Source organism: Perca flavescens, chromosome 8, assembly GCF_004354835.1.
Source record: "Perca flavescens isolate YP-PL-M2 chromosome 8, PFLA_1.0, whole genome shotgun sequence".
NCBI classification, from domain to species: domain Eukaryota; kingdom Metazoa; phylum Chordata; class Actinopteri; order Perciformes; family Percidae; genus Perca; species Perca flavescens.
In genome coordinates, this window is record NC_041338.1 from 16,586,225 (window position 1) to 16,600,348 (window position 14,124).

Here is a 14,124-nt window from a genome sequence, read left to right on the forward strand (position 1 = left end):
AAATTCATATGATGTGATTTTCTGGAATTTTCTTTGGGATTCTGTCTTTCACTGTTAGAATGTACATATGATTAAAATTGTAGATTTTTGCATTCTTTGTAAGTGGGCAAACCTGCAAAATCAGCAAGGGGTCAAATACTTATTTCCCCCACTGTATATACACACACACATATATACACACACACATACACACACATATATACACACACACACACATATACATACACATATACACACACATATATACACACACACACACACACACACATATACATACACATATACACACACATACATATATATACACACACATATATATACACACACACATATATACACACACACACATATATACACACACACATATATATATACACACACACACACACACACACACACACATACATATATATACACACATACACACACACACACATACATATACACACACACACACATACATACATACACACACATACATACACTAAGTGTGTGTTGTCTGGCTGCCCCTACCTGCCAACAAAGAGCAGCAACAGCAACAGTTGACACCAGCGAGAAGAGCACCAGACGTTCAGAGATGAGGCAGAAATGTCTCATGCCCTTTGAGGACATAACCTTGTCCAGGCCACTGACACCTGGCCCCTGGGACAGACACAGCCTCTGGCACTCACTGAGCTTGGTGTGAAAGCCCCACACTGTGATGACAAACACCACGTGGCAGATGGCCCAGAAGAGCACACAGACAACGAAGCCTGGGATCACCAGGTACCACTGGTCCAGATCGTTCAGCTTCCGAGCGGCCAGAATGATGAACGCCACCTCCACCAGCAGCAGAGGCAGCAGGGACAGCCGGCGCCACAGGCCCCGCCACACCAGGAAAGGCTGCCAGCGCTCGGTCACAGACAGACCACTGAAGTAGACATCCAGCAGAGGGTCGCAGATGAGCTGGCTGAAGAAGCAGGCGAGGGCGAAAGGGTTGATGGCGATGCTCAGAGACTTAAAGAACAGCAGGGCGGTGATGACAGCGAAGCAGACCAAGTTGGGAAGAGCCAATAGAGCCTTCATCCGCAGGGCAACCATGACCGTGGCCAGCGCCACCACCAGCACCATCACGCTCAAAGACTTGTCAACGAGCAGTGCCGTGCTGGCGGAGGCAAAGCCCACTAGCTCCAGCCGCTCTGCCGAGGTGAGGAAGGCAGGACGGTACCTAGTAGCACCGAACAGTCTCTCCAGGAGCGCCCACAGCGTCCTCATAACCACGCTGGCCAGCAGAAGGTAGTTGGCCACCTGCTCCTTCACGTCGCTCTCCAGGGTGGGACTGTTGAGGAAACACTGCAGTCCCAGCAAAAAACCGAAGCACAGGTGGATGAGACTGAGGCTGACCCTCTCCATGCTGAAGTAGTAGTACACTATACTTGCTACTCCGAGGACAATCAGAGCCAGAACGAAAATGACAAGAAGAGTGGTCTCCTCAGTCCTCTCCCACCGGGCATAGACCCCTAAACACAAGGCGACCAGTAGGTTGAGACCGGACAGGTAGCCCAGCCACCGGACAGACGACCACATGCTCACCTCTCCGTTGACTTCCTCCAGCCGGGTCATCGCTGCATGAAGGCAGTGACTGACACAGTAGCGTAGAAAACGACACATTTTTATATGAAAGCCTAAATATCCAAAGCTAAAAACAGGCACTTTAATTAGTTATAGTCGGTTTATTGTCAGTTATGACATTTTAAATTCGGCGACGCCAAAACTAGGTATAACTAACGTTAGGTTTACTGGCTAGCTAACTTGTTGAAAGTAGCTAGCTTACGTTAACTAGCTAGCTAACGTAAACGTCAGCTAATAGCGATGCATATTTGCACCGGTCACTGGCACGCAGAAACATTTACATCTTGAAGATCATTGTTTGTGTTCTTTTCATCTGATGTCCGATATGGTTTTAAAAGGTCTAAGAAGGAGCGCCCGAAACTAGCTGTCATTAGAGATAGCTAGCTACATATCCGTTCAAAAAGTTTGTAACGTCAAAAGTTTTGAGTCAGTTGGTTGACAGGCGCCATGGCGCTGGCTTCGACTACGGCAAGTGCTAAGGGTCAAAAATGCTTTCCCAACATTAAAGCAAAGGTTAAAGGCCCAATCATAACAGTCTATGGGCCCAATCCGTATTTTAATATTTATATGGACAATGTCCTTGACGGAAAATGTTCGTCAAGGTTCACAATAATTTATAAGCTTCATTACTTCCTTATCCGGAGCTTTAGTCGCATCTCACATGGACCTTGAGTTAAAGGTCCAATATGTAATATATTTACTGAAATCCCCAAATGACCCCAATGATGCATTGGGGTCATCAGATATTAAGGAAACATGCTAAATTGAAATACTATCTTTTTTGACAACAATGCATACACCAGTATTTTCTCCTTTAGAAATTTCCGTTCTGTGATGGAATTTCTGTTTGTGTTTTGGCCTGTGTATTGTTATAACTGCCCAGTTTGACAGCCAGGCAGGGTTGCCAGATATACCTGTAAAACGTAAACCCAGTGCGCTACAGCTGTAGGCCTACCATTATTAAAGCCATGAAAGCAGCAAACAAAAGAACAGGGTCAACGTAGATAGATTCTACCAGACCTAAAAACTGACCAACTGCCACTTTGCTCGTTTAAAAGCCATGGTGTCTCTCTCTCACGGGTGGGCCAAATTCTCTGGGCGGGCAAAGCAGAGAAAGGGGAGGTAACCTTGCTCCTTATGACCTCATAAGGAGCAAGATTCCAGATCGGCCATCTCAAAGGCAGAGCAGGATACCCAGGGCTCGGTTTACACCTATCACCATTTCTAGCCACTGGGGGACCATGGGTAGGCTGGGGGAACGCATATTAATGTTAAAAAACCTCATAAAGTGAAATATTCATGCCATGGGACCTTTAAACTGACCTTTGTCGATCTGAAATGAAGACAGATTCAGCAACTGCATGGCCTATTTCTCGCTTAAAATGTTATGAAAATAAATGTTAGAAATACGTTTTGGTTAACTATTTTCGTAAAATACGAGATCGTCAATACAATCGGGCGACAATACAAATTAGCGCTGCCTGGTGTTATGGAGACATTACGTCTCACGCATGCGCAGAGCGTACACCCAAGTCGGCGTCGCTTCCATGTGTTCCGAGGCACTTTTTTGACCAACTCGGGGAGACTGATCAGTCCGACTGCCTTTTCTGCCGGCGGTTGGTCGTCGGGTTGGTGTGTCAGTGCCTTTAGAGCCCAAGAGGACGCCGAGTTGGCTAATTTCCTCCTGAACAGGTAAGCATTAGCTTCAGGCTAATTTAATCACAGCTTCAAGGGATGGGCATTTTATGCCATTTCAAGATTTGTGTACTCAAATTGAATTATATAGCTAGAGTACCTGAGTTTGTTACTCGCAAAAACAATTGAGACAGCGTTGTTTTTAGCGGGTCCTATCATATTTTAAGCCTAGGAAGTGGGTCTGTCCATCGGGTGGGGAGGACAGCGAGGTTGTTGCGTTTAAGCGATTCCTACGGTAATTCTAAGCCGAAAAAATGTGCCTTGTCGGTTGGGTACAGAGCTCCGCGTGAGCACGGGCTTTTATGACTGTCAATATAGCCAGCATCTAACGTTAGCTACTCCACTGTGCTGTGAAGTAATGTCTGGCTATGTGAGACAAGCGTCTAGCAACATTGGTGTGGATGCAGCGGTCTCAGTCTGGCAAAACTCATTATTTTTAATTTGTACTGCAGTAACTATTTTAAACACTAGCTGTCAGTATTACAAATTGCACCTTTAAGATTGTTTTTTTAAAGGGTCAATAATAAACTTATACACTTAAAAATGTTTGTTTTAACTGAACAAAACTGGAAAAATGGAGCTCACTTTATTTACGTCCATGTTCCAAATGTGAGGGGGAAGCTTTGACTTCAAGATATTTCTGCCTACTGCTGTAGCACTTTAGTCAACAATGCCAAATTAAGTAATACTGTAAAATGTCAAGTCTGTGCTCAAAATGTAAAGAAAGGGTAGCAGCCACAATTTTAAAGTTCAAGTTAATCCTTAATGCAATCCCACCTATCTGAAAAAAGGTCCGTAAAATTGTTTTTAAATATCGGTATTTCACATTTTATTTAGTTTTTACTTTTGGGTTTCTTTTTTGTAGTAGTATAGAGGACTTTGAGTAAAATACAAGAGTAAACCTTTACCCCCTGAAAGGAATAGAGGACATGACCGCAGTGTCAAAATGGCCTCAAAGGCTAGGTATCTGCATGTGTTCAACCGCTACTGATGCTGATAAATAGTTTGTGTAGCAAACGTCAATAAATGACCCAGTCTATCTCTTGAGGTACAAGCATTCCTTCATAACTTCATAAGCAGTACAGAGCAGTTCAAAAATAAAAAAGGTGCAAAATACACATGAAAAAAAAAACACAGACACCTTACATTTACATTCATTTATAAAAGAAAAAAAATACAACCATACTATAAGCACACATTGTTCTGCATTGAAGAAAATGTTGATAATGAAGATTAAACAACTCATGCAAATGGACCAAAAGGAACATTGGAAGACAAATGCACCAATTCAATCACAAAACTTCAAAGTCTAAATATGTGTTGTACTGTTTTTTTTTTTTTTTTTCTGTAAAAAAAAAAAAAAAAAGATATCAGCAGAGAGATGTGCATTAACTGGAATATGATATGGGAATGGGAACAACTGCATTACACCAACACTGGAAATGCTTCTTGTTATCCATTACTATGACAAAGGTGTTTAATTTTCTCCAGGGGCATGAAAGTCTGCTTGCAACATACAGTAAATGTGCACAAAGAAGGCACCTTAGACGTACTGGCATTATCATATGGGCCCATCATACTGGTTGTACAACTGTCATCATAGGAAAATAATTACATTCTGCGACAGCCTTTGGGATCAATGATAAAGTGCCACTGATTAACACTTCAACGTAAATTCATTCCTTCATTCACACTGACAAACCCAACCACACCCACACATTTAGCCCATTCAGGGACAGGCAGGACACACACTTACAGTACAGGCCAAAAGTTTGGACACACCTTCTCATTCAATGTGTTTCTTTATTTTTATGACTATTTACATTGTAGATTCTCACTGAAGGCATCACAACTATGAATGAACACATATGGAATTATGTACTTAACAAAAAAGTGTGAAATAACTGAAAACCTGTCATATTTTAGATTCTTCAAAGTAGCCACCCTTTGCTTTTTTATTAATAAGGGAAAAAAATCCACTAATTAACCCTGACAAGGCACACCTGTGAAGTGAGAACCATTTCAGGTGACTACCTCATGAAGCTCATTGAGAGAACACCAAGGGTTTGCACAGTTATCAAAAAAAGCAAAGGGTGGCTACTTTGAAGAATCTAAAACATAAGACATGTTTTCAGTTATTTCACACTTTTTTGTTAAGTACATAATTCCATATGTGTTCATTCATAGTTTTGATGCCTTCAGTGAGAATCTACAATGTAAATAGTCATGAAAATAAAGGAAATGCATTGAATGAGAAGGTGTGTCCAAACTTTTGGCCTGTACTGTATGTGTAACATTATTAACTAACATTTCAACTGGTAGTGTCTTTAGCTAAAACCGCCCCCGGCATACTGTATCTTCAGATCTGGTCTCGCTTGCTATTGCTAAACTCTACAGTTTCTCACCTGTTTCAGAGGTTCTGTATGACAAAACAGAAAATTAGTGCAAATCTCTTCTGTCAAGGTGCATTTTCTGTGAGGAGCTCAGATCTGGATTTTTTTTTGGAGGCAGAGTACTTAATGTAGTTAAACATCAAAGTTACAAAATTGTGTCAAAGGATACTGGTGCTTTAAAGTCTATTTTATATGGGTCACCAACTTGCAGTGTTGTACTATTTCTCTGCAAGAGAACATACATGTGTTGTCTTAATATTTGTGAGGACGAGAGGAGGAAAAGAAGTCTAATATCTACTTTGAAACACTCGTACCTTGTTACACAATGAGTAAACACAGTTACAGTTTCACATTAGTAAACCTAATACTCCTACCTTATGGTTCTGAAAATGTTTAAAATGCTACAAATACCACTTTCTTGTAAAAGACACACACATCATTCAAAGGATGCCAAGTTAAAATGGCACTGCCACACTTTACACTGGACAACACCAATGTTTTGAATGTTGAGAATATATATTTCAAAAAAATCAACTTTTTTTTTTATCTTGGAAAACTAAATGCACATCAAGAATTTTCAGAAAGTCTAGCTGCATGACTGTGACAGAAGCAAGCGTACCAGTCCAGTTGTTCCATCTCAGTCCCTCCAGTGCAATCAAACTCCTGTCAGACTGCTGTATTTGTCTTTTGTACTAAGCAGTCTGCCACACTAGCTTATTCAAATAGAGACTGAGTGCAGAATATAGACAAGCTGACTTTTGTTATTGAACGCTGATTGGAAGGTGGTATGGAAATCAATGAGCAGGGAGTTTAGATATCTTAAGGGCATTCCCTTTCCCACTCTTAAAAAATCTAGATATTTATCAAAATATATCCATCTTAGTGTGTGTTTTGTGTGTGTGTGTGTGTGTGTGTGTGTGTGTGTGTGTGTGTGTGTGTGTGTACTCTCAGAGGAGTGTGGCTACGAGAATATAATCTGTAAACTTCTCTCTTTCACACTGTGCAAACTGCATTGTTTTGAGAAGAGGGAGGAGAAGTGGGAGAAGAATGCAGCAGGTTAAATTTGGCAGCGCAGCAGTTGAAGGGGAGGTGAGAGTTAAGTACAGAAAAGGAGAGAGGGGGGTAGGTTAACTAGTTTAGCCTAGCTCTGAAGAAGGATGGGGTCTTCTAGCTCATGGAAGCCAGGCACCGAGCTGCTCTGGCTCTCCCCAGAATCTGAATCATAGGGCGTGTCAGGTAGCTCTGTGAAGCCCCAAGCCATCTGGTCATCCTCAAACTCGGAGCGCACCTGCACGGGCACATCGGCACACTCTTCCTCCTCATTGGAGTGGAAGTCCTGAGGGATGTAGAGCATCTCTGGGTAGTTGCGTGACACCAGGTCGCTGGTGGTGGCCAGACACACCTTACGGAAGGCGATGAGATGCATGTGGGAATACTTGATGTATTTGTAGCGCTTGAAACCCAGGGACTCCACCGCAACGCGCCAGCTGCGCATCATCAGGGCATGGCGGTTTTGGTGGGAGGAGTCGGGCGTGATGATGAGCAGCAGGCCATGCAGCTCCAGCAGCTCATGGGCCTTCTTACAGCAGATCCAGCGCTGGTAAGGTGAGGGGAAGTAGGATAGGAGCAGTGAGAAGACCACCACATGGAAAAGCTGGGCAGGCAGTGTGTCGATGGGGTTGTGGAGCTGGCGGAGAAAGGCCTCTACCGCGTCACTAGCCAGCTGAAGCGGCTGCTGGAGCTGAAGGTTGAGGAAGTCACACTTGTACACACTCTGGAGGAGAGAATGCAGGCAGAAATTCAGCACTTTCAAATGGTTCTAATGCAATCTCTTGCTCTCGCTATTCTATATGAACTTGTCATTGTCATTTCACCTATGTTGTTCTCTACTTGCAGCTGCAGAAAGCAAGCCGTTTTTGCTTCTGCTTTCTGCAGAATTTGTTCCCACATACTATCTAACCACAACACTGATACCCCTGCATGAGTCATTTCTGGTGATGCCTTTGCTAATGCCAGCACTGAATCACCAGACAGGAAAACGTCACGCATTCCATTTGTGTCAACAAGGATTTAAAACAAAATCAAAAATGAATAAGCATGCATACCTCAACTGCAGGCACTATGTCAATACCAACTGTAAGGAATTCATCAAACTTCAAGAAAGGGTTGAAGCAGCTTCCCACGTCAAGAAGGCGCATTTTCCCCAGCTGAGAGATAGAACTACAACACAAATGTGGAACGATCGTCAATGTCAAAACCAACATGTGACTTCTGCGTCCAACAGTGCCTCTTTGTTTTGGAACAACCACATCGTTAAATTTAAACCGACAGATGATTTCTTTTTTTCCCAACACAACATCACATGCAAGTGCCCATTAAATCTTTTCAAGTGAACTTTCCGACTGTTACAGAAAATGTTATGCAAGCACAGTGCGTTAACAAAATAAATTATAGATCTTTTGATGAGGCACAAGGTCCACATATAATTTACAAATATGAGTGAAGATGCTTTTTATAAGAAACAAGAGAAAAACAAACCTAACTAAACCTTATTTTTGAATCTTCAGGTTCCTGTAATTATTTTCCTAGGTAATGGGTGAGAGTTTAGTTGCACTAGCAGTGTGCTTACCTGGGGATGGTGCTGTATGGTTGGGCACTTACAGATGCTGCAGCCAGACCCATGGCAAGCATCGCACTTTTCTCATCCTTTTCTAACATTCTTTTTATCCCGCCATCCAAAAAATATTCTTGACAGACACTGTGAAAATAAAATCGAGACACTCAAATTTGACTGTGAAAGTGACAGTGAAATACCATAAAAGCAAATCCTACAGATGTAGATGAGTCAGACTTCACTGTCAGGAGGTCTAAAACTGCAGCTGAAAGACATCTGAGGTCAGTTGTACCTGCGACACCATTCAATGCGTCCCTCTCCTTCGCAGTTTTTGGTCCAGTGGTTGTCGGCAAGATTTTTCATGGCGAGGGCGTACTCACTCAGCGTCTGCTCATCTTCACAGTGCTCACGCCAGATCTTGTCAAAGTCGCCCACTAAGGAATGAGATGTTAAATCAGGACAGAATTGACAAATAAAAATAAACACAAAAAGTCAATTACACACCTCACAACTTCAAAGTCAGCTTAAACTACTGGTATCATCATGCTGAAGTCCTTTTTTTGCTTTCTTTTAGTCGGACACATCCATCCACAGCTAGTAGCAAACATTCACAACCTACTTGCCAACTTTGGTAATCCCCTTTAGCACCAAAACATGCCAGTACGTCTTTTGGAAAAAACCTGCTAAAAAAGTTCAGGCCACATTTACTGCTACATTGCCTACATGTTCACCCGTCTCTGCCAGCACAGAAGTGGAACTGTTCCCCTAGAAGTCCCTCCTCAAATAGCCATTTCACAGTTATAATAAAGTCCACAACAATTCCCTCCAGGGCATCTTCACAGTTTACAGCCTGTAGCATAGGCAAACAAGCTGATAAGGGAGAAATCCCATGACCACAAGGAAAAACTCTGATTCAGATTTGCAGAAATGAAAAGACAACAAGAGGAGTGGTGGTAAACAGCAGCGCTCTAGAAGCATGACCACGGTGATTCAATGCCAAGCCTACCAGATCACGCTTTACTTATTAACCACTCATGAGGTCCGCTAGCAGGAACGACTTCTCTGTGCAGTTCTAGTCTCCAAAACAACCAACTAGTCTCTCTTACTCCAAATATTTTCTGATTTATTTAAAACATGACTCAAGCTAACATAATTTAAAACACTACATCATGGTTATGTAGTGATTTTAAGGTGGGCCAGCACCTACAAAAATAACAGCCAAACATGACCTTTATGCATTGCTTGCTGCATAACTAATAGTAGACAATGTTGCAACAGCACAAGACTGATGCCACAAATATTACTTTAACTGATTTTTAAAAAAACATTTTTGATGAATTGTTTTAAACTAGTAAAAGTTGTCTTGATGTGCTTCATCTATTTTTGCTGTTTGCTTTGAGATTAGAGAGCAGTGACATGGTGAAATGCATATTTTTGATTCAGAGACAGTCATATGAAACACACCAGCCAGGCATGCAAGCAGGAGACAACCTAAATCATGATATTTGGGGCTTTTATACTTGCAAAGTCAGTTAAATCCAATAGTTGGCTCAAGATAAAGATTTGCACTTGCTGTTTTGAATTTGCTTGTTTGTGTTCACCTCCCACACAGTCTCCAGTAGGACTACGCATTTCCTCAGAAGGAGAGAATGAGCATCAACAGCACAAAGCCTCAGTGTGGGTAGGCATTGTAGCAAGTTTTTAAATCCAGGGCACTTCAGCATCGGCGGTCTTCAACTTCAAGCTCATAGCTGGAATAAACCCCTCTGTCAGTGCCGCAAAGTGAAATGTCAGTTTCGTCTGAGCAATGATGTTGAGCACTCTGACACTCAGATTTCATATGTCTGCACCAATGTGTTGTGAAAGGGTTTTTCCAAACTTCCCATTTTGCATCATGCTCTTATCCAAAATTGATTCATAATAGGAAATAAGACCAATGTTTTTGTTCTCAGGACGGACAGCTGGTGATGAAAACACACAGTGACTATGATACAGTCTCTCTTCACAGCTTTAAAAAGATCCACTGACTCTTTATTTTAGTCACTGGGACACAAGCACGTGAGAAAATAAAGCTGCATTTAGTTTTGCATTCTTGCATCTGATAGGGGCGATTATAGTCTTGCAAATTTAGCAAATAGTTACGAGCTTGTTCCGAGTTAACATCCCAGGCGAACATTTTGTCCAAGAATTCACAGATTCAGAATCATCTGCTCCCACTAAATGTTACATTTTGCCTTTTTTGTACTTCCTCAAATTGCAAAAGCAGAAGTAAATCTACCCTAAAGTGGTATCTGAAGTGTTAGTTTGGATCTTAGCTTAATTTCTAAGTATAAAGAGCAAAAACTTCAGTCTCTGATGTTCTTAGGTCAGAACACAATGCCTCTAACAGGTAGTGTCAAAGATGACTTTCCAGGCAATGACTCAGACCATGCCAAACCTCCTGCCATACTAGGCATTGTATAAGAAATAGCATGTACCATCCTAAGGTCAACCAACCGTAATTTTGTCTATGATGTTTCCCAAATTATTACTATATGATATATAGAATTTATATTCCGATATTGTAGCCATACTGTCCAGCCCTAGCGGCAGACCATTAACCTGTTGTGCCACGTACCTCTGCGCTACTTCCTGGCAAAAAGGTTAAGCTCAACGGCTTTTCTTTTAATTTTGTGCAAATGACCAATCTCTACCTCAGCTCCCACGTTATGAGCCCTTCCTATCCTTCCCTGCAGTTGACATATAATTGGCTCCTTAGATCCACTCACAGAAGCTCTAGCTTCATGTCTTCAAACAAACTGTGTGTTTGTTGTGTGTAATACATGCATCACTGAATCTGTGGGGTATATGTTTTTTACAATATCTGATGTAAGAAACTTATTTGTCTGCCGTCCAGTTCGGAAAAACAGAAATAAATCTAATTTTTAATTAGATTAGATTAGATTAGATTGTAAAAGTTCCACCAACTGTTTGTTCAGGCCACAGAGTTATCACTTATTGGCAATAAAAGAGGCAATAGAAGGTAATTTACGGTCAACAGATCTTGACTCTTGATCTTGGCTGTTTGGGTTTCATTAGAAACCTATTACACTATGTACACTGGTTTTCCAAAATAGTTGATACATGTTCACACTAGTACTTCAGTTAATAAACGGCAATGACATTTGCAGTGGTTATAGCTAGCTAATGTTATGAAGTAGCTTGAAAGGCCTTGTTTGCTGAATGCAACCCTCACTGCGGTCTGCCTCGACAGCTAACCAGCCACACAACATCGTTAGCTAGAAGGGGTAACGTTACCAAGCAGAATAAGTTGTCTTTACTAGGGTTCACTGCTAACGGAAAGGTTGTTGTATATGAGAGCTAACGTGTTAAAGTGTTAGCCACTCGGCTGCAGGGCCACAGAGAGGCAGAGGGGCCCACTAATAAGGCTGCTTACCCTCTCTGTATTTCCTCCGCAGTTTTCTGTGAACGTTTTTGACGACCCCTGACAGCTTCTCCTGCTCCCTCTTGTACGGTGCTTCGTCTGGAATCGGCACGTAGAACAGCTCAGTGTGGTTTTCCGTCTCCCCTGTCTCGACATTGTCCCTGAGGTCCATAGCACCGCACCGCCGATGCTGCCCTAGCCAGTTGGTTCCCCTTTTCCCAGAAGCAAACGGACCGGCGAACCGCTCCACCGGCCAACAAAACGCAAGTTGATTGGTTGACTTTGACAGACATGCTTTGGAACTGACAGTCCGTCGTCCAATCACAGGCCTGGAAGAGTACCTGAGCCTGCGTGCGCATAGACATCAGATAGACATATGTCTATGTGCGTGCGCATAGGCATGTGAGTGCGTGCCATGGAGCGTTTAAATGCGCCTTGTAAATCTCAATACTCCTGAAGTTATCCCAACTTCTCTATTACTGCCGTGATGTGGAAGATTTCATGTTGTTGAGGATTTGCGTTGTGTGTTGTGATGTGTTTATTATTTTTATGTGAGAAAAAGACACATTCCTTACATTGGACGAATCAATTTTCAAGATTTTTCCTATTCTATTCTATACTATTCTATTCCACTGACGATGGTGGAATCAGGGAAGGAAGGTGAATGTTCATGAACATAACATAAATATTTTCATAAGTAGGTCTAGCTAAATGTTGTTCAAGTAGCCTATTCTTGTGAAGCAGAGTGTATGCCGTTCTCTTAATACATCCGTGGTGTATGCACGTGATGTCAAAATAAAAAATAAACATCTTACAATCAGTATGAAAAACATTTTACAACCCATAAAGGGTTAAAAGGATTTTATAGGACTATGGTTACATTTTGTATTTCATTGTGCATTCAATTTGACTTGTAGCATTAGTGCCACCCAATGGTTCCAGTGTTATGTGGACCCAATGTGTATATATCTTTTAATACAGTCGGACCCCACATTTCCGAAAATAATTTAGATCTCCGAAAACAGATGTCCTTTTCAATTTGTTTTAGGTAGCTGACACTTTTAATATGCCTGTGCATTTAAGTCTACATGTGTCAAAAAGAATACGATTATCATGACAGATTTTGGAGTTCGGTTGTTGCAAATAAAAATAAAATAATTTCAAAGATTACTATTGTACATTTTATACATTGATTGTGTAAAATGGAAGTAAAGACAATGCACTTGTATCTTAACTTTTGTTATTCCGACTGTATTTATACATTATTACAGAACACAATTATTCCTCTCTTTGAAAAATTGCATATAACACTGTAATACTGTCATGTGTAGGATGTAACTACACCATAAAAACATTATGTTAGTGGGTATTAATGGATCATCATCATGTGAGGTCTTACAAAAAGAGTCTAGGAGTAAACAGGAAGAGTTATTTTTAACAAAGAAATTAGAAAGGCCTATAAAATGGTAATTATTTTCATATATATGAATATATATATATATATATATTTTTTTTTTTTTTTTTCCCATTTTGTTCCTTCATATATATATATATATATATATATATATATCATCCTTTCTAATATCTGGTATAGATGTGTTTCTATTGACTATTATATACTTTTAAAGTAATCATGTGCAAAAGATCATCAATAATTTAATTTGCTTGTTAATATTGCTTTAAATAAACATGAAAATGTCTCGTATACTCTATGTATAAAGACAGCACTAAATGATAAAAAAAAACGCCATGGCCTTCTTCAAACATTGATCCGCATCGGGTACATTTGATCAATCACTGCACTTGAGCAATACAAGTCAAAGCAGAAAGAGGTCAGACATGCATCTGTTAGTGTGGAAATGAAGACAGTTGGCTGGTGAAGGCTGCAGTAGCTATTCAACTCAGTTGTGTTATCAGAATGTGCAGTCCAACAGGTGTAGGGGTCAGCCAGCATGCTCTGATAATATATGGCCAACATAAGCTCCACCTGCACAGCTAATAAAAATAAATTATTATTGCTCTCATGGGTTTTGCTTTGTGGGCAACACCTTTGTATATTATACAACCATACTTACAGGAGAAGTTTGTTACTGTCTGATCTGATACTCCTCTTTAAAACCTCATGGTCTTATTTAGAACCTTTAAAAGACAGAAAGGCTGGCTTGGTTGAATTACAGAACTAACAGATTACGAGTTTATTAAAAAGAGGATACTTGCAGTAAACCCCTGACCCTGAAGGCTTGATTGGAACTTGATCTATGGGAATGCATAGTCATTCATTTCTTTGCACAGATAGTTATACCCTTCTGTATGTCTCACAAAATGTTATTATGTTTCTTTTGGTGGCTAAAAATGTTCATGTTCATTTGGCAAAAGAGAGCGCTAAT

General features: G+C 41.0%; 2 protein-coding genes across 3 annotated transcripts in view; both read right to left on the reverse strand.

Moving 5' to 3' along the window:
* The window catches only part of tmem168b (transmembrane protein 168b), a 9,196-nt gene extending 7,097 nt beyond the window's left edge, over window positions 1-2,099 (reverse strand). Inside the window, exon 1 of the mRNA XM_028585096.1 lies at window positions 514-2,099. Within this exon, the coding sequence (XP_028440897.1) occupies window positions 514-1,650 (1,137 nt within the window). The 5' untranslated portion in view covers window positions 1,651-2,099. The remainder of the gene's footprint in view (window positions 1-513) is intronic.
* A 3,428-nt stretch (window positions 2,100-5,527) lies between these two features.
* Window positions 5,528-12,047, reverse strand: samtor (S-adenosylmethionine sensor upstream of mTORC1). 2 transcript variants are annotated; one of them, XM_028586499.1, is made up of 5 exons: window positions 11,750-12,047; window positions 8,606-8,747; window positions 8,329-8,457; window positions 7,805-7,919; window positions 5,528-7,473 (listed from the first exon to the last, which is right to left on the reverse strand). In XM_028586499.1, exons 1-5 carry the CDS (start codon window positions 11,907-11,909, stop codon window positions 6,841-6,843), a joined length of 1,179 nt encoding a protein of 392 aa, XP_028442300.1. In that variant the 5' UTR covers window positions 11,910-12,047; the 3' UTR covers window positions 5,528-6,840. The 2 variants fall into 2 exon arrangements, with proteins under 2 accessions (XP_028442300.1, XP_028442301.1); XM_028586500.1 differs by lacking the exon at window positions 11,750-12,047 and adding an exon at window positions 8,933-9,294.
* Window positions 12,048-14,124: the final 2,077 nt, after the last annotated feature.

Excerpts from the sequence above, each read along its gene's own strand:
- samtor (XM_028586499.1), bottom strand. The coding sequence starts at position 11,909 with ATGGACCTCAGGGACAATGTCGAGACAGGGGAGACGGAAAACCACACT. Across the intron at positions 8,458-8,605 it reads CGCATTGAATGGTGTCGCAG|TGTCTGTCAAGAATATTTTT; the intron begins GTACAACTGACC and ends TTATTTTCACAG. Across the intron at positions 7,474-7,804 it reads ACATAGTGCCTGCAGTTGAG|AGTGTGTACAAGTGTGACTT; the intron begins GTATGCATGCTT and ends TCTCTCCTCCAG.